The following is a 27,261-nucleotide window of genomic DNA, read 5'->3' on the forward strand; positions in this document are numbered from 1 at the left end:
CGCTATTTTTAGTGCTGTAACGCCTGAAAACCGCCCCAGTGTGAAAGCAGCCTTACAGTGGTGATCAGAATGTCACCCTTAAAAAACAACTCAAGAGATCATTGCAGCTAACTTTGCCAAGTGCCATCAGTAGTCGCCATTAAATAGCAGGCCAATCAGCCACAGCTCAAGGAAACCCTACCAACCTCTGGAGGAAATGTAGGCTTCTTTAGAACTCTGGTTGGGAATGGCTGGTTTAGTGAATGTTGGGAAAATTCACTTTGCAAAGTGTATCCAAACACATGCATGGAAACGTAAAAACTATGAAAATGGAATAGAGCACCAACCCATTCACTAAGCTAAGGGAAAATTCTCTTGCAACCTAAACAGCCTATTTGCCTTTAGAAAATCAACCCATTCTTCCTCAATAAGCCAAAAACTACAATGCTAGCAATCCCTTAATATACCCCAAGGCTAAATATATGCATTTTTTTTTTGTAAATTAGGAATTTGAAAACTGTCTAAAAATCGTGCACAGTGGTCCCACGGGTCGCATTGTAGATTGAGGGTCTTGATGAGCACATAAACTGAATATTATTGGTCATACCAGCTGGGATGCTCTATTTTACAGTGAGAGTGATGAAGCAAATTAGGAAATCTTTGGCTTGACCAAAATACACCTATGTAGATTGCCCCTAAACTGGTTAGTGGCCTGCAGGGAACACAGCTGCTGTAGAACTCTTTAGCAATTAATCTCAAATAGAGTAATAGAGTAATTTCAAGTATTCCCAGCTGGGATTGTATGAATTGCCATGTCTGACTTACGAATCAAACCTTCCACTGCCGAAACAGCAAATGCGATTTCCATTTAGTATAAATTGTGTTGATAAGGAGCTTGGGTGAATGGCTGTCCAACTCACGCAAAACTCATGTAAAATTCAGGTGAACCTGTGACCTGTAAAATATTCATGACCCAACACATGCCATTTTGTGAAGTCCCAGATAGGAGCATTAATCTAAATAGAATGGCTGCTAATTTGTAAAATTCAATACACCAGTTAGATTGGGGCATAGGGGTTGATCTATTTTATTAACTTTTGTACAGCCCCAGCTGTTAATTGAAGTTATTAAGCTTTTATGCTAAAGTAAATATAAACCCAATTTCATATACGCTTCAACATGTTATTGCAATTTCAAAAGTCAATTCCATTTATTTTTTTTAAATCTGCAGCCTTCATGACTATAATACCTAGTGATTTGGGAGGAGCAAATCTTCCCGGGTTAGGTTTTGTAAATCTTGCTTGACTTTGCTGCAAACCGCTCTTAGCCCCTGTACACACGGTCGGAGATTTCGACAACCAAATCCGTCGGATTTTGCCCGTCGGATTTTGTCCGTCGGATCTTGTCCGAAACTGTTGCATACACACGAAAAATCCGATCTTTCAGAACGTGATGACGTAATTTCGTTATGATGGGACTACATTCAGGCTAGTAGCCAATAGCTTTGATGTAGGAATTTGATCTCAGCATGCGTGGCACTTGGTCCGATCAAAATTCTCTACACATGATCGGAGTATGTCCGATCGAACCAGTTGGTCGGGAAATATTTCCAACAAGTTGGAAATTTGGGTCCGACGGAAACATTCCGATGCATACCACACACAGTCGGATTATCCGACAACACGGTCCGATAGGACACATTCCGATGGATTCTCCGATTGTGTGTACAAGGCTTAACAGGGAGGTTACATCTGGTCAATTCTGGCAATTTGTAGGGCTAATAAGGAAGCTATTGTCAAACAAAAGGCATGAAAAGCCAGGTACTGCCATTGGGGATATGTACTTTGACCAAAATTCAAAGCATGGTATAACACATAGGGGTTGATTTACTAAAGGCAAATAGAATGTGCATTTTGTAAGTGCAGTTGCAGTCATTTTTCCTAAAGCTCAATGAATGTGGTGAAGCTTCACTTCGTAAAGAGTACCCAATCAGGTGCAAGGAAAATAAAATTAAAAAAACAGCATTTTTGCTTGCACATGATTGGATGATGGAAATCAGTGGAGCTTTCCTGCATTCACTAAGCCTCCTTTCACACTGCCAGCGTTTTTTCAGGCACTACAGCGCTAAAAATAGCGCCTGTATAGCGCCTGAAAAAAGCCAGAGGGCTTTCACACTGGAGCGTTGCGCTGGCAGGGCGTCGCTACGAACTCTTTCACACCGAGCCGAGGGGGGGGGGGGCATCGGGGGTAAAGCGGCAATATTTTTAGCGCCGCTTTATTGTTTTTTTAACAGCGATATTCGCCCACTAGTGGAGCGGCTTTGCCCCCCTGCTAGCAGCCGAGAAAGGATTAAAACCACCGAAAAGCACTGCTGCAGCACGCTTTGCTGGTGGTATAGCTGCGCTGCCCCATTGATTTCACTGCTCCTTCACCGCTCCAAACATGCAGCTTGCAGGACATTTTCTACCGTCCGGCCAGTGCACCGCTCCAGTGTGAAAGCCCTCAGGGGGTTTCACATTGGAGACACAGCAGCGGTTGTTTCAGGGAGCGCTTTGCAGGTGCTATTTTTAGCGATGTAGCTCCTGCAAAGCGCCCCAGTGTGAAAGGGGTTAAAAATCCTGCTAGCAGGTTCTTTGGAGCGGTGAACTCACCGCTCCTCCACCGCTGCTCCCCATTGAAATAAGTGGGGCACTGCTCCGGCAGCATTTTACGGGCGATTTAACCCCTTTTTGACCACTAGCGGGGGAGTAAAACCACCCCTGCTGCTATCGGCGAATAGTGCCGCTAAAAGAATGGTAAAGCGGCGCTAAAAATAGTGCTGCTTTAGCGCCAAAGCCCCCTGCGGCTCGGTGTGAAAGCAGCCTTAGCAAAGTAGTACAGGGACTACTTTGAAGTTGGTGGGTCTTGAAGTCGCACAGATATGAACGGTACTCATTGAAAATCATGGGGTACGACTTGTCATGCAACTTTGCAGTTCCAAGTCACAGGACAAGTCGCACAAGTGTGAAAGGGGCCTTAAACAGACTATAGCAGGAGACCCCAATATCAGGTTGCTTTGAGCTGATTATATTAACATCTGCTCTGAGCCTCACAGGTTATAGCAGTCATTGTTGGTTTGGGAACAAAGACCCCAAATCTGTATCCCAGGCCTATAGTTCCAGAATTTGTGCGTTTTGGGGGGAGATATTTCCCCTGTCCTGGTTGCTTCTGTCACAATGTGTATATATGAATGTGAGTTGGAGACCTTCGATTGTACGTAGAGTTGCCACCTTTTCTTTAAATCAAACACTTTAGCGGTGCACAGAAATTCTTTTTTTAATAGTATAAATTATACATATATTTTGCTATTAAATAACATTTTTAATCATATGATGTTAATAACAAGAGTACCCCTTTACATCAGAGTCCACAGAGTTCCCCTTTTACATCTGAATTCACAGAGTTCCCCCTTTACATCTGAATCTGCAGAGTTCCCCTTTTGAATCTGCAGAGTTCCCCATTTACATCTGAATCCGCAAGGGTTCCCCTTTTACATCTGAATTCGCAGAATTCCATTTCACTCTAAGGGGGGACTCTGCAGACTCTGATGTGAGGGAGAATTCTGGGGACTCTAACATAAGGAATGCTCTGAAAACATGGATTTAAGGGGGAGCACTCTGATGTACGGAGAGGACTCTGATGTAAAGGGAAACTCTGATGTAAGGGGTGCTCTGAGAATCCTGATTTACCCATAGTGTACTTACTCAGAGGCAGGAGAGAGAAGGGAGGAGACTTTAGTCACAGACAGGGATGAATGGTGAGCTCACTCACCCCTTGGCAGTCAGCACCTCTCATCCAGATGTATCTGGCCCCCACTTTCCTTTTCTGAGGCACAGTGCTGGGGGTTGGAGATTGGGCAGACAGAGGGGTAGGGGTGGGAGAAAGGTGCAGGTTGAGCCCTCCCTCCTCTCCCACCAGTGTGTGTGTGTGTGTGTGTGGGGGGTGGGGGGGTGGGTGAATTGTTTGTTTTGCTAGTGCTGGCTTTGGGCAGTGGGAAAAAGAGTGTAGTGGCGCGTACACGCGACCGGACTTTTCAACAGCAAAGGTCAGACGGAACGAATTTGTCTGACAATTCGATCGTGTGTGGACTCCATCGGACCTTTGCCATCCAAAAATCTGACGGACTTTAGAAATAGAACATGTTTCAAATTTTTTCGCCGGACCCAGTTCCTATCGTTTGTATGCTAGTCCGACGGACAAAAAACAACGCTAGGGCAGCTATTGGCTACTGGCTATGAACTTCCTTGTTCTAGTCCAGTCGTACGTCATCACGTTCAAATCCGTCGGACTTTGGTGTGATTGTGTGTGGCCAAGTCCGTTCATTCGGAAAGTCTGCCGGAACTCCGCTGAAAGTCCGTCAGACCTAGTCCATCGAAAAGCCCGGTCGTGTATGCGGCATAACAGGTACTCTCAGCTTAGCCAACTGCAGCCAGCAAACCAGTTGGGAAGCCATAGTCCAGTCTGAATAATGTGCCTGGGTTTCTGAAACCCGGAGGCATGATTCCAAACCCGAACTGTCCGGGTGAATCCTGGACAGGGGGAAGTGACGTCACGCCACTCCAGCCAGTCACAGAGCCAGAGTCCGATGATTTGTAAGCTCCTTGAGGGCAGAGACTGATGAATGTAAAATAAGTGTAAGGTGCTGAGTAAATTGATGGCGCTATACAAGTATCTGCAATAAATAAAAAATCTGAGTTGACTTCCTCTTTAAATCCAGCAACATGACAAGTCCCTTTAAATCCAGCAGAGCTAAACAATCCTGCATGCTCACAAGGGCTTTTCATACAATATGTTTTAATAAAAGTCTGAAAAGGTTGTGAGCGTGAAATGTATGTATCTCTTCTTGCATGCCAGAGCCCCTTTCATCGCGGCAGCTGTTTATTCGCGCGATATTCCGCTCATTATAATAAGCTATTTGTCCGTAAAATGCTGAGCGCCTTATCTGCAGCATGGCTGCTCGGGGACATTGTCTTCCCTCCGTATTTACTCGGATTCATTTAGTCATCCGGATGAATTCCGTTTTGCTGATGTGCGGGACCGCCGCGTGGTTTGAGTATATCGGGCGAAGGAACAAGGTGATTTTTTATTTTTTGTTCATATGTTACGTCAGGGCAGCCAAGGGCGGCCAATCAGGAAGGAGGATTTTAATTTGTTTGTATTTCATCTCTCTAATCGAATAGAAAAAAATCTAATTTCTTTATGGAGGAGATACGAGTACGAGATGTGGATGTTTAGATGCTGAGACATCCTTCTCTATATACTCACATGGTGAATCATCTGGGAAGTGGTTGTAAACCTCCATCATGAAATATGAACAAAGCAAATCCCTCTGTAGTGTGTACTTGTCCCGATTAACCACTTCACCCCCTTCCTGACCAGAGGACTCGGCACTGCATCGCTTTAACTGACAATTGCGCGGTCATGCAACGTTGCACCCAAACAAAATTGACGTCCTTTTTTCCCCACAAATAGAGCTTTATTTTGGTGGTATTTTATAATCTCTGCGGTTTTTATTTCTTGTGCTATAAACAAAAAAGAGCGACAATTTTGAAAAAAACACATTATTTTTTACTTTTTGCAATAATAAATATCCTCCAAAAATAATTATTTTTTCTTTATTTTAGACTGATATGTATTCTTCCACATATTTTTGGTAAAAAAAACGCAATAAGCGTATATTGATTGGTTTGCGCAAAAGTTATAGCTTCTACAACATAAGCGTCTACAAATGAATACTTTTTTTATTAGTAATGGCAGCGATCTGCGATTTTTATCGTGACTGCGACATTATGGCGGAAAACTTTTGACACTATTTTGGGACCATTGTCATTTATACAGCGATCAGTGCTATAAAAATGCATTGATTACTGTATAAATTACACTGACGGGGAAGGGATTAAACACAAGGGAGCAATCAAGGGGTTAAGTGTGTCCTAGGGAGTGATTCTAACAGTGAGGGGGATGGGCTACTAGTCACATGACAGCGATCACTGCTCCTGATGACAGGGAGCAGTGATCGCTGTCATGTCACTAGGCAGAATGTGGAAATGTCTTGTTTACATAGTTATCTCCCCGTTCTTCCGCTCCGCGACACGATCGTGGGCCCCCGGTGGACATCAATCCGCAGCCCCATCTTAAGACCCCTTTCACACCACACCGCCCTTTGCGTCGGCGGTAAAACGCCGCTATTTTTAGCGGCGTTTTACCGCTGGATTTGCGGCGCATTTCCACCACTAGTGGGGCGCTTTTACCCCCTGCTAGCGGCCGCGAAAGGGTTAAAACCGCCGGCAATACGCCGCAATAGCGGCGTTTTGCTGGCGGCATTACAGCGCTGCCCCATTGATTTCAATGGGGAGCAGCGGTGGAGGAGCGGTAAACACACCACTCCTTCACCGCTCCAAAGAATCTGCTGGCAGGACTTTTTTCTGACGTCCTGCCAGTGCACCGCTGTAGTGTGAAAGCCCTCGGGGCTTTCACACTACACACAATGGTGCAGCTTCTTTAGGGTGGATTGCAGGCGCTATTTCTAACGCTATAGCGCCTGCAAAACGCCCAGGTGTGAAAGGGGTGTAAATGGGACGTACCTGTACGCCCTTTTGCCCACCCGTGCCGTTCTGCCGACGTATATCGGCGTGCAGCAGTCGGGAAGAGGTTAAGAGCAAATAGGGGTTGATTTATTAAAGGCAAATAGACTGTGCACTTTGCAAGTGCAGTTGCACCAGAGCTTAGTAAATGAGCAGAAGCTCTTCTGACTTCCATCATCCAATCGTGTGCCAGCGAAAATATTGTTTATTTATTTTTTATTTCCCTTGCATGTGATTGGGTATTTTTTGCAAAGTGAAGCTTTGCCTCGTTTACTAAACTCTGGAGCAACTGCACTTGCAAAGTGCACAGTCTATTAGCCTTTAATAAATCAACCCCTAAAATCAGACGACAAATCATCCGACTTTTTCCGCTTGCTTGTCGCAAACAGAAATTGAAGTGTTTACTAAAATTAGAAAAATTCTCATACGACAAAATAAAAATTCGGAAGTGATGTCTTGTTTTGTAGTGCACATGTATTGTACTGATTAAACAAAAATCGTGCGTTCTGGTATCATACGAGACACATTTTCGTGATTGGATAATATTTGGTGAACTGTTGTGATCGGCTACCCGAAAGCTGTGTACTAACGGTCAGATTATCGTACGATCGGTTCACGTCGGTATTTTACACACGATTTTCAGATCGTGTGTATGGGCCATAAGTCATTTCTGCTGGTTCCTTCCTCTGCTATCAGCCTGAATCACTTCTGACAAGCTTCCCTGACACCAAGAGAAAAATGGTGACAGGGGAGGGAGCTCCTGCGGATTCTCAGCCTCAGCTCTGTTCCTGCTAGCTGTGTGGAGGGGGGTGTGTCTCTTCCTTCCAATCAACTCTCAGAGATCTGCTTACTGAGTTCTACAGAATGTAATTTTAGCTCTCTGCCCCACTTTTTTCTGAACTTTCAAAAAAGCTTATAAATGTAGCACTTTGAATGGCTGTAGAGAAGAGTCACGACAGATAAACATGTACAACTTATGCAGGAGGATCTGTTTAATCTCGCTATATCACCTGTAGCCAGTCACTTTACTGGGTTTACAACCACTGTAACATAGATTGGATGACGTTTTGATTTTTTTTGTCCCATAAAATACTGTCTTCACCTTTATTCTTCATCCTTTCACCCAGTGCCGCTGACCTGCTCCAGCTGCTTTCAACCACTTCCTGTCTACATTGCTCCAGTTTTGACTGCACGTCATTGCTATGGACCGGTTTCCTGATGAGGCCAATGGTAAACCATGCTTGTTTAATGAGTGTTGGAAGAGCCATGTGTTGTCTTCATCAGGAGCTCATGAGACCGAAGCAGAGAAATAATTATTCAACTGAAAGTTTTTGTACCTGGAGTTTAGCTTTATAAATGTTATACATTTTTAACATTTGTAACATTTATTTTGGGGACCCTTACACATACCCAGTGAAGTGACTGGTCTCAGGTGATACACAGAGATGAAAAAAATCCTCCTACATAAGTTGTACCTTTTTATCTACGGACATCTTTTCCCTACACCCATTCAAAGTACAGAATTTACACAGGATCTCTCAGCTCTCAACACTGAAGAAATTACACTTTGCTACCATGTAAGTAGTGAGTGTACAGCTTGTATAACAGTGTAAATTTTCTGTCCCCTCTAAATATCTCAACACACAGCCATTAATGTCTAAACCACTGGCAACAAAAGTGAGTACACCCCTAAGTGAAAATGTCCAAAAAATTGGGCCCAAAGTGTAAATTTTTTGTGTGGCCACCATTATTTTCCAGCACTGCCTTAACCCTCTTGGGCATGGAGTTCACCAGAGCTTCACAGGTTGCCACTGGAGTCCTCTTCCCCTCCTCCATGATGACATCACAGAGCTGGTGGATGTTAGAGACCTTGTGCTCCTCCACCTTCCGTTTGAGGATGCCCCACAGATGCTCAATAGGGTTTAGGTCTGGAGACATGCTTGGCAAGTCCATCACCTTTACCCTCAGCTTCTTTAGCAAGGCCTGGGGTCGTCTTGGAAATGTATTGGGGTGGTTATCATGTTGGAATACTTCCCTGCAGCCCAGTCTCTGAAGGGAGGGGATCATGCTGTGCTTCAGTATGTCACAGTACATGTTGGCATTCATGGTTACCTCAATGAACTGTAGCTCCCCAGTGCCGGAAGCACTCATGCAGCCCCAGACCATGACACTCCCACCACCATGCTTGACTGTAGGCAAGACACACTTGTCTTTGTACTCCTCACCGGGTTGCCGCCACACATGCTTGACACCATCTGAACCAAATAAGTTTATCTTGGTCTCATTAGAGCACAGGACATGGTTCCAATAATTCATGTCCTTAGTCTGCTTGTCTTCAGCAAACTGTTTATGGGCTTTCTACTGCATCATCTTTAGAAGAGGCTTCCCTCTGGGCCGACATCCATGCCGGCCAATTTGATGCAGTGTGCGGCGTATGGTTTGAGCACTGACAGGCTGACCCCCCACCCCTTCAACCTCTGCAGCAATGCTGGCAGCACTCATACGTATATTTCCCAAAGACAACCTCTGGATATGACGCTGAGCCTGTGCACTCAACATCCTTGGTCGACTATGACAAAGCCTGTTCTGAGTGGAACCTGTCCTGTTAAACCGCTGTATGGTCTTAGATACCGCGCTGCAGCTCAGTTTCAGGTTCTTGGCAATCTTCTTATAGCCTAGGCCAGTGATGGCGAACCTTGGCACCCCAGATGTTTTTGAACTACATTTCCCATGATGCTCATGCACTCTGCAGTGTAGTTGAGCATCATGGGAAATGTAGTTCCAAAACATCTGGGGTGCCAAGGTTCGCCATCACTGGCCTAGGCCATCTTTATGTAGAGCAACATTGCTTTTTTCAGATCCTCAGAGAGTTCTTTGCTATCAGGGTTCCTATGCACCAGAGGAAATCTGTGAAATGTCGTCTACATGTATGTGGAGGACCCAACTTCAGGAGATTTGTCCTTTTGTTGTTACCAGGGCTGTGGAGGTGAAGGCATTTATTGGGACCCTACTGCCCTCTTCCTGATTAAAGACCATGGAGACTAATTTCTGGAGGACACAGTGCACCCAAGACTGCATACTACAGATGCTACAGATCATTAACAGCCTGTCTCATCTTTTTCTTGGCTGAAGCCCTGCTTTGATGTGCAATGCTGTATGGATACCTTAATGCCATAGTTATCGCAATCTGCATGTGTGCAACTAGAACATTATTCTGTATATCTCTATTCAGCATCTAACTTCTATCCAAGGTGGAAACTGCTGAAAATGTTGACATGGATGTGATGGATTCTGATAAAAAAGTGGTTAACAAGACTTAGTTACATAGTTAGTAAGGTTGAATAAAGACACCAGTCCATCCAGGGTGTCTACAATTGTACCTATCCCTGTACATTGCACACTCACATCAATCCCTACCTTCAAGAAGCCCACAGTCCAAGGTCCCCATTCATATATTAGGGCCAATTTTGGACAGAAGCCAATTAACCTACCTGCATGTCTTTGGAGTGTGGGAGGAACCCCACATAGGCACAGTGAGAACATGAAAACTCCAGGCAGGTAGTGTCGTGGTCATGATTCGAACCAGCGACCCTTCTTACTGGAAGGTGAGAGTGCTAACCACTACACCTCTGTGCCACCCTTAAGGGAATAGATGAGTAGTGATAGGCTTTAACCTGTCCAGTGATTGCCATCAACCACAACCCAACCATCAGCTGCCAATTATTTTCTTATTTACTGTTGCACAAAATTAATATTTCAGATTTAGGTATGTGCAAGTTTGCTGAGTTGCTCACCTTCCTCCTTGTAGTATGGCAGTCAGTTGGTTAGCATCGTCTAACTGTGTTAGGATCCTTGTAGTGCCCCATGCAACTGGTGGTTAATTCAGTTCTGGCCCTGGATCCTACTGCACTGTTTATAGTGATTGAGGATCCAAAACCCATGTCGCCATTGTTCTGGTTCTACTCTTCTTAGCCTACAAGCCACGTCAGGATAAACACAGTCAATGAGGAGGGGCCCCTTAGATTACAGTGGTTACAGGCCTAGACCATTTGGGATCCAAACACCAGGACCCAAAAATCACCAGGGTCACGGGTTACAAGGTGCGTGGTCTCATTAGGGAACCCATCTCACCACTTTATGTCTTTGCTCACCACATATAAGCTTATCCTCTGTTGCAAAGGAATAAAGATACTCAATCTATATCTTCCTTTAAGTCCTCTTTACAGCAAAGGAACGTGCACAACAACAGTTAACAGGCAAACATTATTCCATCTTCCATGATTGGCCAAGGTCAGATCTCTTATCCTCAAACACAGGGACTGCTCAACCTTCGTAACTTCTGGCTATGCTGGGGAAGCCCACATGGAGGAGAACAGATGGTTTTGCCTTAAAGCCAAAATTGTCAAAGCAAAGGGTCAATTTACGGTCCTTCAGGCTTAAAGGGAGCTGGATGGTGTCTAGTGGGTGTAGAAAATGTCCCGGCATCAGTGCCCCTTCTTTGAATTTAATGGGGGAAATAGTGCTCCATTTATGGTGTCAGTAGGGAGAATGGTGCCCCATCATTGGTGTCAGTTGGTGGAAGAGTGCTCCAAGGGCCAGGTAAAGCAGAAGGGCCACATCCACCCCAGTTTGGAGACCACTGCCCTAAAGGAATAGCTGTGTGTTGGTGTTCTTACATTCTCATGGCTGAGGCCTCAATACTCCGAAAAGAACGTCAACTGGACTTCTCTTTAATACTGGCACTGACCACTCTCTTACTTCATTTATCCCCACCTAAGCTCTTGACACCACCGCAGCTACACACCCATTTGTCCCTGCCTAGCACTAGCAGGCCATACAGCCTGGGTACAGGATCCACCAAGAACACTATCTGAATAGACTTTATACGGTATGTTCTCTGGTTTCCTCCCACAATCCAAAAACCTATTTGTAGATGACTCAACATAGAAGCCGTCATTACTGACCTCATGTTCTGAAGATGTTGGTTACCTCGCTTTCATGTTGACTTTCTAATATTTGTACTTTCAGTCACTTAAGTGGAGCAAGGTGGCAATGTCTACGAAAAAGGGCCAGCCCTGAGTCCTTTATACTCCCCTTACTTGCACCCCCCTCACAGCTCTTTGCTCCTCCACATCTAGTGAAAATACAATGCACTTCTCGGTTAGGGGAAGCATATTACCTGCCCCCCATGTCTTGGTGCCTGGGCCTATGATCATTTGAGTGAAATCACCACCCCCCTGGGTCCACTGACACAGTCAACCTCAGCAGCACCTGTAGAGAATATGATATACATTAATTTACCTTGGCCAGGTTTTATTACATGAATTATAATAACAAAATATTTAAAATAATAATAATTATTAAAACGAAATTTAATAATTACAATTAATAATAATAACAATGCTAATAATAATAAATCGTGAAGTAAAAACACATAATTATTCCATTAAAATATAATACGTACATCTGATATACAATAATTTTCCTTGATAACATAATTTGAATCAGGCACATTTTTATTTCATGAAATAAAATAAATAAAAAATAAATATAATAATAAATATTAAAACAAAATATAATAATTAAGAATAAAACATAATACATGATAATGTAATATGTATATCTGGTATTTTATTTTATATATATATATATATATATATATATATATATATATACTTTTTTTTTTCTTTAATATATGAATCTAAAATGTTTATAAAAAAAGTCATATGTTCTCCTTTAAGATAAGAGATTCTGATTCTTGCATATGCCTGTTCTCTTAAATAAATAAATAAATAAATAAACCTGACATTCTCCATTGAGCAAAAAAGTAGCCGGGCCTCATTCCACTTATGTGATTAATGCCATTTATCAGGACGGATTTGGCATGGTCCCTTCTGGATTCCAGGCACGCTCCATAGACCTGATGTTTCACCTATTTTACCATACTAACAACTACAGAAGTCTCTGCCAAGCCCCCCCCCCCCCCCCCCAATTACTTTAAATAATCAATGTGACTCAATTACTGATCTCCAAGTAAAATGTCCCCCCTTTCTGCCCCCCCCATGATATATAGTTGAATGTACAGATTGATATGCAGGCTGTGGCTCGTGTCAGGAGTGACCTTGAAAGGATGGCTCTAATTATGTTAAAAGAGTCGTCTAATTCCGCCAGGCACTCTTTGTCATAGTTTAAATACACTGGCGGGACTTGCAATGCAATATTGCTAATTGCCTTTAAAAAAATGGTCGATAGATAGAGTATAGCGGTGGGAAGAAATGATTTGTAGATCCATTTTGTCTGAAATTTTGCTTAGGATGCATTTAAAGGGGATGCTATTTATTATTATATATAATTATATATTATTCCCTTATTATATTATATAGCATTGTTATAAAATAAATGAGTATTGGTACACTAAAGTTAATTTTAGGGCACAGAAATGCAATATATTAGGTTGTTCTGAGTAAATAGATACCCGAGGTTTCAAGATTTAACCACCTCAATACTAGGCACTTTCACCCCCTTCCAGCCCAGGCCATTTTTTAGCTTTCAGCGCTGTCGCATTTTGAATGACAATTGCACGGTCATGCTATACTGTATTCAAATACATTTTTAATCATTTTTTTTTACACAAATAGAGCTTTCTTTTAATAGTATTTAATGACTGCTGGGATTTTTCTTTTTTACAAAAAGAAAAGAAAAAAACCCTGAAAATGTTGAAACATTTTTTTTCTTTGTTTCTGTCATTAAATTTTGTAAATAAGTAATACACTGATGTGTGCTGATGAGGCTGCACTGATGGGAACCGATGAGGCAGCACTTATGGGCACTGATTAGGTGGCACTCATGAGGAGGCACTAATATGCCGCACTGATGGGCACCTGATAGGTGACACTGATATGCGGCACTGATAGGCACTGGTGGGTACTGATAGGTGGCACTGGTAGGCAGCAGTGGTAGGCACTGATGGGTGGCACTGGTGGGCACTGGTAGCACTGATGGGTACTGATGGGTGGCACTGATGGGAGGCACTGATAGGCATTGATGGGCAGGCACTGATGGACACTAAAAGGATGCACTGACTGTTATCACTAATGGGCACTGATTGATAGCACTAATGGACACTGCTGAGGCTTTCCTGTGATCAATGCCCTGATCTTCCTGGTCTCCCCTGTGAGGAGATACCACTGGGTGACCATTCTGGGGCGCCGTCATATGACGTCCACCCAGAACGAGAGCCGCACAGTCCGCCATGTGACGGTGGGCAGGCGCCAAGTGGTTAAATTTGTGCACCCCAGCAAAATTAGGGTGAACTTTGGTACCCTATATTTTCCATAAGTAACTCTTTAAAAGCCCCTACAGGCCATAAATAACTGTGAATAACGGCCCTAGAATTATTGCTCTCTCTCAGGTGTGAATGGTGACATGGGTAAGCAAAGATTTCATATGTAGGTGTCTCCGATGGGCGTGTTTATATTTATGTGTGTGTGTGCAGGGCAGGCTAAAACATTTTTTAAATTTTTTTTGGAAGGGTTTTTTTAAGTGCTTAAGTATAACTTTCTTTTTCTTTTTTGATTTTTTACTTCTCTTTAATGAGACATCAGGTTTTTTTAGCCCCCTGATGTCCTTCCATTGAAGCTAATGGAGTGGAGATCACACTTCATTAGCTTCTTCCCTGGCCAAAGCTAATGAGACAGCAGGGGTCTTTTAGACCCCTGATGTCTCCCCTGCCATCCATTTAAGCTAATGGAGTGGCGATTATACTTCATTAGCTTCTTCCTTGGCCGTAAGGACTAGGGATAGTGACACCAGGAACCAGAAGTGACGTTTTATTCATTGCATCCAGATTAATTCTCAGCTAAGGGAGATACTGCCTATCATGTCAACTTTACAGGATGGCCCCTTAAAGACTCGGCCCATAAATATGCAGAGACTTTCCCCTCTAGGCTCCAATCCCAGCAATTAATGTCTGTTTGAGTTACTGCACATGCTCAGTAACTCAAATGAGGGTTGACGCTGTGGCCCGGGGACATGGCATTGGCAGGACAGAGGGCCAAGATATGGGACTGTCCTGGCAAATCTGGGACAGTTTTCATGTATGAAATAGTATCCCTGGAAACTGAACCCCTTGAATGGACCACTGCCATTATGCTGCCAAGCCAACAATCGATAATTGCCATTGATGACTGGATTGGTTCCCATCCAATTAGCCTGATGTCAGGAATCAGCAGCAGGAATGGCCAAATCTGTGGGGCTACACTCAGGGAACTGGGACCATATTATTTACAATAAGCCAAAATCCATCCAAACACCAGCACACAGCAAACATAAAGATATAAATGAAACAATTACCCAGTACCCAACTAAACAACCTAAGAAAGCCTAACTAGCAACTAACTCTTTACAATATAGATGAAACAGGGAACACAGAAAAGTAGGGAAAACTGGAGGTGCAGAGGACAGATGGGAAGGGGGAACCAAACCTGGGATTAGGAGCAAGGGGGAGCAGGTACAAGGCAGGATCCAGATCAGAATAAATCTCAAACAGTATCTGGCAGCAGAAAAACACTGGAGTGAGAGGCACTAGTAGGAGAGGACCTAAATACTCTCCCGGCAGCCAGCATCAGGTGGAAAGTAATTACTGGGATCTGCTGGCTACTGGGAGACATCTGCTGGTGAACACCAGAACTACAGCCTTCCACACTGGGAAGCACAGTGATATCAGCAGGTGATCCAGATCCTGACACCTGATTAGCCTGGGGGGAACCAATCTGCTTAATGGTGAGCTAGTCCCTGCGGACTCACTTACTGGTGCCATAATGTATATGGGAAGCCCGTACCACATTCTGTGACCACAGCACTCCTCACTCACACAACACCGGCCAGCGAGTTACACAGAGGGCTAATATCTGTTTGAGGAGCATAAAAACTACCTGTTGATCCTGCCAGAAATCTTGTGAGCTGACAGCTTCCTATCCTTTCTTCTTGTGCTGACTGTTAACAGTTACATTGTTCTCAGCTTTTTCTGAGGACCACAGGACCGCACCCCTCTAGGTTATGGCGCATAGCTGAGGGGCGGAGTTCTGTTGTCCTGATACTGTAGGAGGAGTAAGCATTGTCATCCTGGCACAGGAAGTGTGTTACTGGCAGAATCATAAGATGAAGATAAGGGGGAAAAAAAGCTTTAAAAAAAGCTCCTCCCACCAACCATCATCTGCCTGCATTGCACAGGAAAGCACAGAGACCCAGAGATGACATCACTGGGCTGGGTTTACATTAATGCAAAATGGTTGTGGGTTGCTCTCTATGGAGCCAGTTCACATATCTCGGCAGCCGCTCCGGTGCAATTTGCAGTCTGTGAGTCCTGTGCGTCTTTTGGTCCATTTCAGGTTCGAATTCAGACAAAAATGTGGGCTGATCTTGGACCTGAAACGGTGAACGAGGATGCACTGGACTCCTGCTGTGAGCCACTGCATGCTCATATGTGAACCCAGCCTAAAGGAATGTAATGAAAACAGAAATGCTTTATTTAAAATGTTTTGTATATTAAGGCAGGAGGAACCAGGGAAGGGCACGTTAAAATAATATTAAAGGCATTTTTTTTTATATATAACAAACGTGTTATACTTAACTGCTCTGTGTAGTGGTTTTTGCACAGAGCAGCCTGGCTCTGTGCAAAGCAGACTCTCTCCTGCACATCGCTGGAGGAAGATGGGGCTCAGGCAAGTATATGAGGGGGGGGGGGGCTGGAGAGCTGCTGCACACAGAATGCACGAAGGTCAACCTTTAGAACCAATATATGACTTTAAAAAGGAATTGCTACACTTACTAGTATCAAAGTTTCTGGTATTATTAGGGCAAGTATGCAATCGGGGATATGCAGGATCTCACATTATATTCCCTTTTGGTCAATAATAGAGGGATCTCAGTTTACAGCAGGGGAGCCCTCCCCAAAGACAAAGAAGTTGAGGAACCGAGAGGAAAGCCCCTCACTGAAGGGAACCGTCAGACTCTGCACATCACTATTTTGTGACTATGTATTCTGCCAAAACGATACCAACAACTTCTCAGGTCCAACATCCCTTGGTGTCTTTCAATTGTGGCCCTTCTTTAGGTGGATCGCCGCAGGGTTTTCCTATACCTGAGGGGGGGGGGGGGGGCAGCCACCTACCACCTTGCCAGCCTGGTTCCTTTTTGTGCCCATTGACCCTCTGTGGGTCTTTTGCTTTTATTTGTATGTATGAAGTCAATGGATGGCAATAGATTTGATATATAATTGCAGTCTTTGTCTTTGTAGAAGAAGGCATTCAAGCCAGAAACATTGGGTCCACGAGAGTATATTGTATATTACTATATGTATAACATCCATGGGGGTTATTTACGAAAGGAAAATCCACTTTGCACTACAAGTGCAAAGTGCACTTAAAATTGCACTGAAAGTGCACTTGGAAGTGCAGTTGCTGTAGATCGGACGGGGACATGCAAGCAAAGTAAAAAAACAGCATTTACAAGCAGTGGGAGGGGATGTCCTGTCCTGTCCCCCTCCTGCCACCTTCTGCAGCTTTACCAGGATCTCCCGTCCCACTGAGAGTCCCGATTAACCAGACGTCATCTACAGATGTGAGAGCCACACAAAGACCGGAACAGCTTTGTGCGGCTTTGGTAACCCAGAAGCGCTGACTTGACATCACTTTACCTAGATGTAAACAGCTGAATTAAAAAAAAATATCAAAAGCATTGGAACATACCGATCTTAATGTGATCAAAAGATTTTAAGGGCGGAGGAGGGATTTGGGGTCTTATAGACCTCGGATCTCTCCATAAAGAGGACCTGTCACATGCATATTGTTGTTACAAAGTATGTTTACATTCCCTTTGACAGCAATGAAAGTGATAAAAAAAAAATATAAATCGACAGCGTAAAAGAAAAATGTAAAAAAAAAAAAAAGGTATGCGTCTCCTCGCGCTCACGCACAAAGACGAACGCACGTGTCGGTCCCGCATGCACACTAACAGCGATCGTCCCACACTTGTGAGGTATCAGCACGAACCTCCGATCATGGGCAGTAATTATAGCACCAGACCTCCTCTGCAAATCTAAAGCCGTAACCTGTAAAGGCTTGAAAAGCTTTGTTTATGGATAGTAAAATTGAGGTTGTTTGTTGCCGTTACATGGAAAATTTTAAAACGTGACATGTTTGGTATCTATTTACTCGGCGTATCATCATCTTTTATATTTTACCAGGGTTATGTATTGTGTGTTTTTTTTTTTTTTTTGCATTAGTATTAAAAAAAGTATATATTTGCAAAACAAATTGCGTTTGAAAAACCGCTGCACAAATACCGCGTGACATTAAAAAATTGCAAAAATCCACCATCTTATTCTCTAGGGCCTTTGCTTAAAAAAAATAAAAATAAAAACATATAATGATTGGGGGTTCTAAGAAATTTTCTAGCAAAAAATACTGATTGTTAAATGTAAACAAAAAGTGACAAAAAAGGCCTGGGGGGGGGGGGGGGGGGTCAAGTGGATATACACTACTGGTCAAAAGTTTTAGAACACCCCCCCAGTTTTTATTGACATTTATGCAGTATACATATATATATATATATATATATATATATATATATATATATATATATATATATATATATGTGTATGTATATATCTACAGTATATATCTATATATCTTGTGATGAGATATTTTCCATGCTAATAATTCTGTTTGCTGTGATATGTTTTAGTAACAACCTCTAATTTCTATGTAATAATATTACTCATCGCCCGTCCTCAGTGCTCGGCCTCGGTTTAGGTTCCATACACAAGGCTCGTCATACATAAAGAATTACCTGGGGCTTCATTCCAGCTCTGAATTTAATTTGACTTAATGAGTCCTGTGCAGATTAAGCAGTGAAGGGTGATCTGGGCTGAATTATTTTAAGCTCTCTGTAATAGGCTGAGTTACAAGGATGGACCTCATTGACCAAATTTACTGAACACTGACAACATTACATAGAAAGATTAACGTCTGTGTATACATGAGTCAGTTAGGAAAAGCTGACCTCTAGCCTTCCCTTCAGTCTTGCTTAGTTGTACAGGTTCCTCTTCTGTACTGAAATGGCTTACTCTGATTGCACTGCATGCTGTGAGCTTCTCACAATGTGCATTAGAAGCTTCAGCAAGTCCGATAGAGCCCACCTCAGAGTTGAAGGTCTAGATTTTCCAGTCTAGTCCAAACACATGTAGCATCGCGGAGAGGCTAGTTCCACCCTAGGCCACCTTGTTTCATTGGGAAACAAATTTCCCCTTTTCCCTGCAGTGATGGTGGCTCATTCACCATCAATGGGTTGGTCCACCGAAACATATTGAAAACTAGAGAGACATTCCACCTGACAGTGTCTTCTATCTCTTGGGGTCTCTATTGGTGAGATCTCTGCATTACATTCCTAGGTCTGCAAACCCATTGACCCATTATGAGGGGTTCCCACCATTTCTTTTGGATGACTCCAAATGACGGATAATGTAACAGGAAGAGCCAGCCCACCAGGCTCCACCTATAATACAAAATATCACAATTGGGTGGACTGATCCTTTAATGAATTATTAAAGCTGTAATTATTAATTTGCATTAATGAATTATTACATCTGTATCCATTGTTATCTATAAGATTTGTCAATATTGTGCACAGATATCTATATAAATATTTCAGGAGCCCTTTAGAACATATCCTATAATCGGAGGGGGGGCTCCAAACTTACCAGTATCAGGGACACATTGCAAATTTTATAAAAAGTCACCCATACATCAGGGTCCCCATCAGAGTCCCCCTTACATCAGGGTCCCCATTAGACTCCCCTTTACATTAAGGTCCCCCTTTACATTAGGTTCCTAATTGAAAGTCCCCCCTTACATCTGGGTCCCCATTAGAGGATCCCTATACATCAAGGTCATCATCAGAGTCCTCCATACATTAGGATCCCCATCAGAAACCCTCTTGCATCAGATTCCCCCTTACATCAGGGTCCCCATCAGAGTCCCCCTTACATCAGGGTCCCCATTAGACTCCCCTTTACATTAAGGTCCCCCTTTACATTAGGTTCCTAATTGAAAGTCCCCCCTTACATCTGGGTCCCCATTAGAGGATCCCTATACATCAAGGTCATCATCAGAGTCCTCCATACATTAGGATCCCCATCAGAAACCCTCTTGCATCAGATTCCCCCTTACATCAGGGTCCCTATCAGAGTGCCCCTTACATCAGGGTCACCATCAGAGTCCTCCAACAGAGTCTTCGTTACATCAGGATCCCCATATGGCCTTATGCCGCGTACACACGATCGGAATTTTGGTCGGAAAAAACTCTGATGTTTTTTCTGACAGAATTCAGACGGAATTCCGCTCAAGCTGTCTTGAATACACACGGTCACTCAAAAGTTCTCGGAACTTTCGCCTGTCAAGAACGCAGTGACGTACAACACTACGATGAGCCGAGAAAATTAAGTTCAATGCTTCCAAGAATGCGTCGAATTGTTTCCGAGCATGCGTAGGAATTTTGCACGTTGGAATTTGTACAGACGATCGTAATTTCCGATTGGAACTTTTTCCGACCGAAAAATTGAGAACATGCTCTCAATCGTTTGCTGGACGAAATTCCGCCAGCAAAAGTCTGATGGAGCGTATACAGGATCACATTTTCTGACCAAAAGCTCTCATCGGACTTTTGCTGGCGGAATTTCCAATCGTGTGTACGGGGCATACCTATGAGAATCCCCCTTACATGAGGATCCCCATGATAGTGAGCCTTACATTGGAGCCCCCATCAGATTCCCCTTACATAAGTGTCCTCATTTACATCAGGGTCTCCATCAGAGTTCCCCTTACAACATAGTCCCTCCTTACATTACAGTCCCCATCAAAGTTTCCTTTTCATCAGTCCCCCACACCCCCACACAGTATAGAAAATAAGATTATACCTAACCATTTTTGACCATTCTTAGTGCCCAGTGTCCTTACACCTCAGGGATGGGATGGAATTCCCAATCACGTGTCTATTGTGATTGGCTGTCAAATGGGCCCATCTTGCCAGCTCTCAGTCATGACTAGAGACCAAGAGCTGGATATGAGTCTATGACAGCGGATATAAGTTATGTGAGCACCAAAAGGGTAAGCTTTATTTTTTTCTTGTTATTTTATTTGTGTCTGGATATCAGCCCTAAGGTCTAGTTCACACCATAGAAGTGCAGTCCAGATGCATTTCTGCTTGCGCATTTTTGATACATTTGCAATGCGTTCCAGTACATTTTTCTCTTATTATTTATTTATTTTTCCCAAAGTTTCCTGTTTTATTTTTGTTTTGTTTTTTGCTGTAATGCATTTCACAACATTTTTGATGCGTTTCTCTACATTTTGCCACATGCCAGTGCAGTTTCTTGCAGAAAAAAATGCAGCATATTCTACTTTTGTAATCTATTGTAATTAAAAATGGCCCTTCCATTTCAGGCAGGGGCTGAAAAATATACAATGCAATGCAATACGTAAATCAGAACAAATGTTATTTCCTGAAATTGAAGGCATCATCTGGAATAGGTATAATATTTGTGGTGAAAACCCCCCGAAGGGTTAAATTCTTCTAAATGGCACTGCAACTTTTCTCATGACAACAAAATCCATGTTTTTTTTCCCGATGGATGTTGGCTCACACTTGTCTTGCATACACACAGTCACACAAAGTTGGTCGGAAATTCCGAACGTCAAGAACGCGGTGACGTACAACATGTACGACGAGCTGAGGAAAATGAAGTTCAATAGCCAGTGCGGCTCTTCTGCTTAATTCCGAGCATGCGTGGAACTTTGTGCGCCGAAATTGAGGTACAAACGATCGGAATTTCCGACAACAGATTTTGTTACAATAGTAAGAAAAGTCGGCAACGATGTAATCCTTGAAGTGCCGTTTATTGGTACATCAGAGTGACAATAAAACAATAAAGCTGACGCATTTCGGCAAAAGCCTTAGTCGTAGCGCTGTTACTTTTCTGCTTTTCCATAACAGATTTTGTTATCGGAAAATTTGAGATCCAGATGTCAAATTTCGTGTGACGGAAATTTCGATGGACAATGTCCGATGGAGCCTACACACACTCCGACAAAAAGCTCCCAACGAACATTTTCCGTCGGAAAATCCGACCGTGTGTACGAGGCATAAAGGCCCATACACACGATCAGACTTTTTGACAACTAACATGCAAATTAGCTGTTTTAAGGCAACATCCGACCATGTGTACACTCCATCGGACAAACTTTTTCGATTTTCATCGCACTTTTATTGGCTGTGCGAACGGACAATCTTTCGGGCAACAAAAGTCCAATGGAGCAAAGTCCAATCGTGTGTACAGAAAACCATAGGACTTTTGTACAAAGTACAAACACACAGGCACACAACCGATGCAAAAGATCAGATAACAATACAGAAGTTGACCAAAGGTGGCGGTAAAGAGCAGAAAAACCGCATGATTTGAAAGTTGGCTGAAAAAGTCCTGCCGTGTGTATGCAATACAAGTTCACGGCAGACGCCCTTTGTACAAAAATCCAATCGTGTGTATGAGGCTTAAGAGTGCATTAGGTGATTATAATGAACCAGATCCTCCCATTCAGAATTAGTTTGGAAGGGACATGGTCATACAAACAGCTATTTCTTCAGAACAGGAAAGGGTAAGAATATGCCCCAAAATGTTAAAATCCTTGCAATGTCCATTGGTCATCCAGGGTTGTTTTTTTTTTCTTAACAAAAGTGGAATTATACTTTGAGACTGAAAATGTAGATTCTTGCTCTATTATCATCAGGGACCTGTTCTTTGATGACTCAAATCTTACAGTAAAAGGGGACATTATGTGAGATGGATTACGGAAAATTGAGTTAAAAGCGGAGTTATTCCTTTGAGGTCTTCCTGAGCCGTTTTCACCTCCTACCTCCTTGTAACTGTGCACTATTTATCTCCATTATACTGTACTACCCGCACACTTCCACCGCTGGACTTTCTGTATAATGTGTTTTTCTGCTTGTAATGTGCGGATTGCAGTTGGTGTAAATATTACTATCATTGCAATTATGTGTAATGTGATTTTGTATTACGGTCATACAATATATATGGACTGTGAAGAGGTTTTGCATTACTCTAGACTGTTTACTGAGACTGAGAGCACTTCCGTTCATTAAATATATTATACTTGTAGGAAGCAGATGTTTGGAGGCAAAGCTTTACAACTTGATCTTGTATAAGCACTGTGGGATGAATTATTTATATTTAAAGTGATTCTCAGGCTCAGTTCACATCTATGCGAATCAGCCGCGTTTTGAACTGGATTATGGAGTCAGTTCACATATGTCCAGGCTGGCCCGAGTCCGTTTTTAAAAAGAGCCCCGTACATTTTTCATTACGGTTTAGGTGCGATTTCAAGTAAAAATTCGCACCTGAATCGCATCTGGATCGGTGAACGAAGCCACACCGGACTCCTTTTAAATATCTCAATTAAACCAAACTGAGCCTAAACCTTTATTTACTTTGTGTTATAAGCATGTTATACTTACCTGCTTTGTGGTTTTGCAGCCTAGATCCTCCTCTCCTGAGGTTCCCCACCGGCACTCCTGGCCCTTCCTGCCATTGGAGTACCCTCCTCCGGCTAGACACTTGTACTCATGCAGGCATGCTCCCAAGCCTCACTGCCTGAATCCATAAACGTACATAGCAGGCAGTGGCGGCCCGTGCACTGTGGGCGCACGGGTGCCACCCCCACCTCCACCTCCCTGGATTCCTATGGCGGGGGCAGGAGGGGGTGGTAATTTATGAAGCACCTTATTAGAGCCATAGGCTTCAAAATAGGATGGGCTCGGGGAGCAGAGAGTGCGCCCTAATCCCACCCAATTGTGTGACGAAACTGAGATACAGTATATGTGACGTGCCATTGATTGCAAGGCTGACATGCTTGTTTTTTGTTTTTTAAAAGGCAAAGTTCCCACTGCTATCATACTTATTCTATAGTGCATTACTCTTGTAGAACCTGCATGCAGTCAATGAAGTCTGAAAAGTTTGAACTCTTGTCCTTTGCGCTTATTCCAGGTCAGTGATTCATTGGCAATGAAGCCATGACGTGGCGACTTTAAAATCCAACTCAACAATGGCAGTCCCATATGCCTACCTTCACAGTTTTCTGTTAACCTTCACAGGAGAGCTGAGAGCTGCTGAAGTCCAGACCCAACTCTGGGCAGGCCTTTACTCGCATTTCCTATCGCATATACCGCATCTGTGTTTAAGCACATGCCGACCGGGCCATAGCCGATTCTGGGTGGACGTCCGTGGGACATCCTCACAGAATGCCCTGGGGCGCGCACCAGGGAACATCCGTGACCGCCGGGTCCAGGGGATCTGGAACATCACAGATTACAGTAAATGCCCGCTGATAGCATCCGCTTACCACGTGATCGCTCTGTCAAATGATGAAGCATCACTTGTAAACAAACCGGCGTCATGTCATCCCACCGTTTCCTCCCCCTGCTCTCTGTACTGATCGGTACAGTGTGAGAGGAGAGAGGGAGAGATCGTTTGCAGCGCTGTGGGCACTACAGATCCAGCCCACAGCGCTGCTCAGTGCCCATATTCTGCCAGTACTATGCAATACTATTCAATACTCTGCAATAGTATGCAATACTCTGCCAATACTCTACAATACTACCCTGTTTCCCCCGAAAATAAGACCTAGCATGATTGTCGGTGATGGCTGCAATATAAGCCCTACCCCCCAAATAAGCCCTAGTTAAAGTCCTTGGAGGCCTTATTTTCAGGGTAGGGCTTATTTTCGGGGAAACAGGGTAGGGCTTATTTGGGGGGTAGGGCTTATATTGCAGCCATCACGACAATCACGGTAGGTCTTATTTTCGGGGAAACAGGGTATGAAATACTCTACCAATACTCTGCAATATATTTTAACAGAAACAAAGATTTTTTTATTTTTTTACCAAATTTTCAGTCTTTTTTGTTTCATAGCGCAAAAAAAACAAAAACAAAACAGCGGTGATTAAATACCACCAAAAGAAAGCTCTATTTGTGTGAAAAAAAGAAAAAAAAAACATTTCATATGGGTACAGTGTGGCATAACTGAGTAATTGTCATTCAAATTGTGATAGCACCGAAAGCTGAAAATTGGTCTGGTTAGGAAGGGGATTTAAGCGCCCAGTGGTCAAGTGGTTAAACAAGCACCCGACACAGCCCCCCAAACTGACCCAATTTAGTACTAGAGTGGACATTAGATTGGAATTCAACTAGAGTCAGAACTGAAGCTTTCTATAGTGCCTGCCAACATTCATTTTTTTTTTCTTTGTATGGATATCTCAGATATTTGGCATTGTATTAGCACTCTAACAATTGTATTGTGCTCAGAACCACCAGGATATAACAAGCATGTTTTTTGGTCAATTTTAGGAGGACCTCCCCGTGTTTGAAAATTTTCTACAAAGGATCGCAAGGAAACCAAGTCCAGACAGATTCTATGGGTTAATGGGAAAAAGGAATAATGGTAAGATTGCCCTTTGTTTTATTTATTCATTTACTTTTTTAAATGTATGAGATATTCGGGGGCCACCATTGCTGGCCTCTTTTTGAAAACGCTAGCTGCCTGGCTGTGTCTGAGTCACTGAGAAGCATGCACCAAATGAAAGTCAAATCAAGTCTAATGCCGCGTACACACGAGCGGATTGTATGGCGTACTTAGTCCGTCATACAATCCGACGGACAATCCGTCGTAGTTTCCACTGAACGGACTTGACCACACACGGATACACAAACAGTCAGTCGAAAGCTTGCGTGATGACGTGTACGGCACGTACGACGGGACTAGAAATAGGAAGTCCAAGACACAGCAAAGCACCCTTCCGCCGTGTAAATCCTTTCTGGGCATGCGCCATTCTTAGTCCGTCGAACTAGCATACTGACGACCGTATTGTCCGCTGAAACCAAAGTACGACGGACAGATTTTTGGAAAATCCGAAATTCTTAGTACTCCGGACTGCACGCTGAAAAAGTCCGCTGAAGCCCACACACGAGCGGATTGTCCGCTGAAATGTGTTTCAACGGACTAAGTACGTCAAACAGTTCGACCGTGTGTACGCGGCATAAGGCAAAAACAAAGGAATGTACCTACACCCCATAGGGTTGATTTACTAAAACTGGAGAGTGCAACATCTGGTACAGCTTTACATAGAAACCAATCAGGTCTTATTTTCAAAAATGTATTGAACAACCTGAAGTTAGAAGCTGATTGGTTACTATGCTTACTATAATTTTTTTTTTTTACATTTATTTATTGTTGAGTAGCTGTAGATGAGCAGTTTTTTTTTTAAGCTTGTTAGATTTGTGCCCCCTTGTGCCATGTACACACGATCAGAATTTTGGTTGGAAAAAGCTCTGATGGTTTTTTCGACGGGATTTCGTTCAAGCTGTCTTGCATACATACGGTTACACTAAATTCTGACCGTGAAGAACGTGGTGACGTACAACACGTACGACGGGACTAGAAAAAGGAACTTCAATACCCAGTAGCCAATAGCTTCCATCTCCTAGTTGAATCTGAGCATGCGTGAGTTTTTGCGCATCGGAATTGCATACATACGAACGGAATTTCCGATAGAAAGTTTTTCCGTCTGAAAAATTGAGAACATGCTCTCAAATTTTTTCTGGCGGGAACTCGGCCAGCTAAATTCCTAAATGGAGCATACACACTGTCACATTTTCAGATGAAAAGCTCTCATTGGTCTTTTGCTGGCCGAAATTCTGATCGTGTGTACACTGCAATAAATCTCCACAAGCCATGCTAAACTAATTTTCAATTAGAATGTTCATTGATAGCAGAAATTTCCAACATGCCAAAAATCTCTACATCTGATAAAAGCCACTTCTAACATAAAGATGTACTCATTACATATGGGTGGAAAGTTTTCTTGATCATGGGTGGAGAAATGCAAGCAATGGAATCTGTTGCACCATTTTAAATTTCAGGGCTCATAAACACACAAGCACTTCACATGCACTTTGTTCTCTGCTCTGGGTCAGGCTCCCCAATTGTTAAATATGGCACAGACCCGTCATTAATGTGTATTTTCGAGGTAGTGTTTACTTCTTTAGAGTGAATTATGTTATCCTACACTGAACATCAACACACCGGGCCTCTTATTCCAAATAGTGGACCAATAGATTATAGGTGGTCAAACAGGCAAAATATCCACAGGCTGGTCATATCTCCACCAAGACAACAGTCAGCTGGATCTTGTATAGCCCTCACAGGTAGTGAATCCACAGGTTCATGCATTGAAATAAGAGAAAATTACTCCTCATGGTGCAGTATATCAAATCAGTGTATTATTTATTCCTAAGAGAATTCCAGAGTACTCACATTTAAAACGATAAAAAAAAGCATATAAAAGCATATATTATACATCATAAGGTATAAAATGAGATGTTTCCAACCCACAAGATGGCCGCGGTCAGCATCTGTAGCATTGTGACATTTGATCCCTGGCTCCACCCTACACGATTCGTCCAATGAGGAACGTCATCTGGGTGCAGACGCGATACCTATGCAAGCTACACATTGCTTTAGTCCAAGCTTGT

The 27,261-nt window shown here is 43.1% G+C and overlaps 1 protein-coding gene across 2 annotated transcripts in view; it reads left to right on the forward strand.

Moving 5' to 3' along the window:
* The window catches only part of LOC143995962 (tachykinin-like peptide), a 69,910-nt gene that overhangs the window by 15,165 nt on the left and 27,484 nt on the right, over positions 1-27,261 (forward strand). For both annotated transcript variants that reach the window (XM_077490739.1, XM_077490740.1), the window contains exon 3: positions 25,078-25,171. In XM_077490739.1, the coding sequence (XP_077346865.1) occupies positions 25,078-25,171 (94 nt within the window). The remainder of the gene's footprint in view (positions 1-25,077; positions 25,172-27,261) is intronic.

Source organism: Lithobates pipiens, unplaced genomic scaffold (assembly GCF_037356315.1).
Source record: "Lithobates pipiens isolate NorthernLeopardFrog02 unplaced genomic scaffold, aLitPip1_a1.2 Scaffold_19, whole genome shotgun sequence".
Lineage (NCBI taxonomy): Eukaryota > Metazoa > Chordata > Amphibia > Anura > Ranidae > Lithobates > Lithobates pipiens.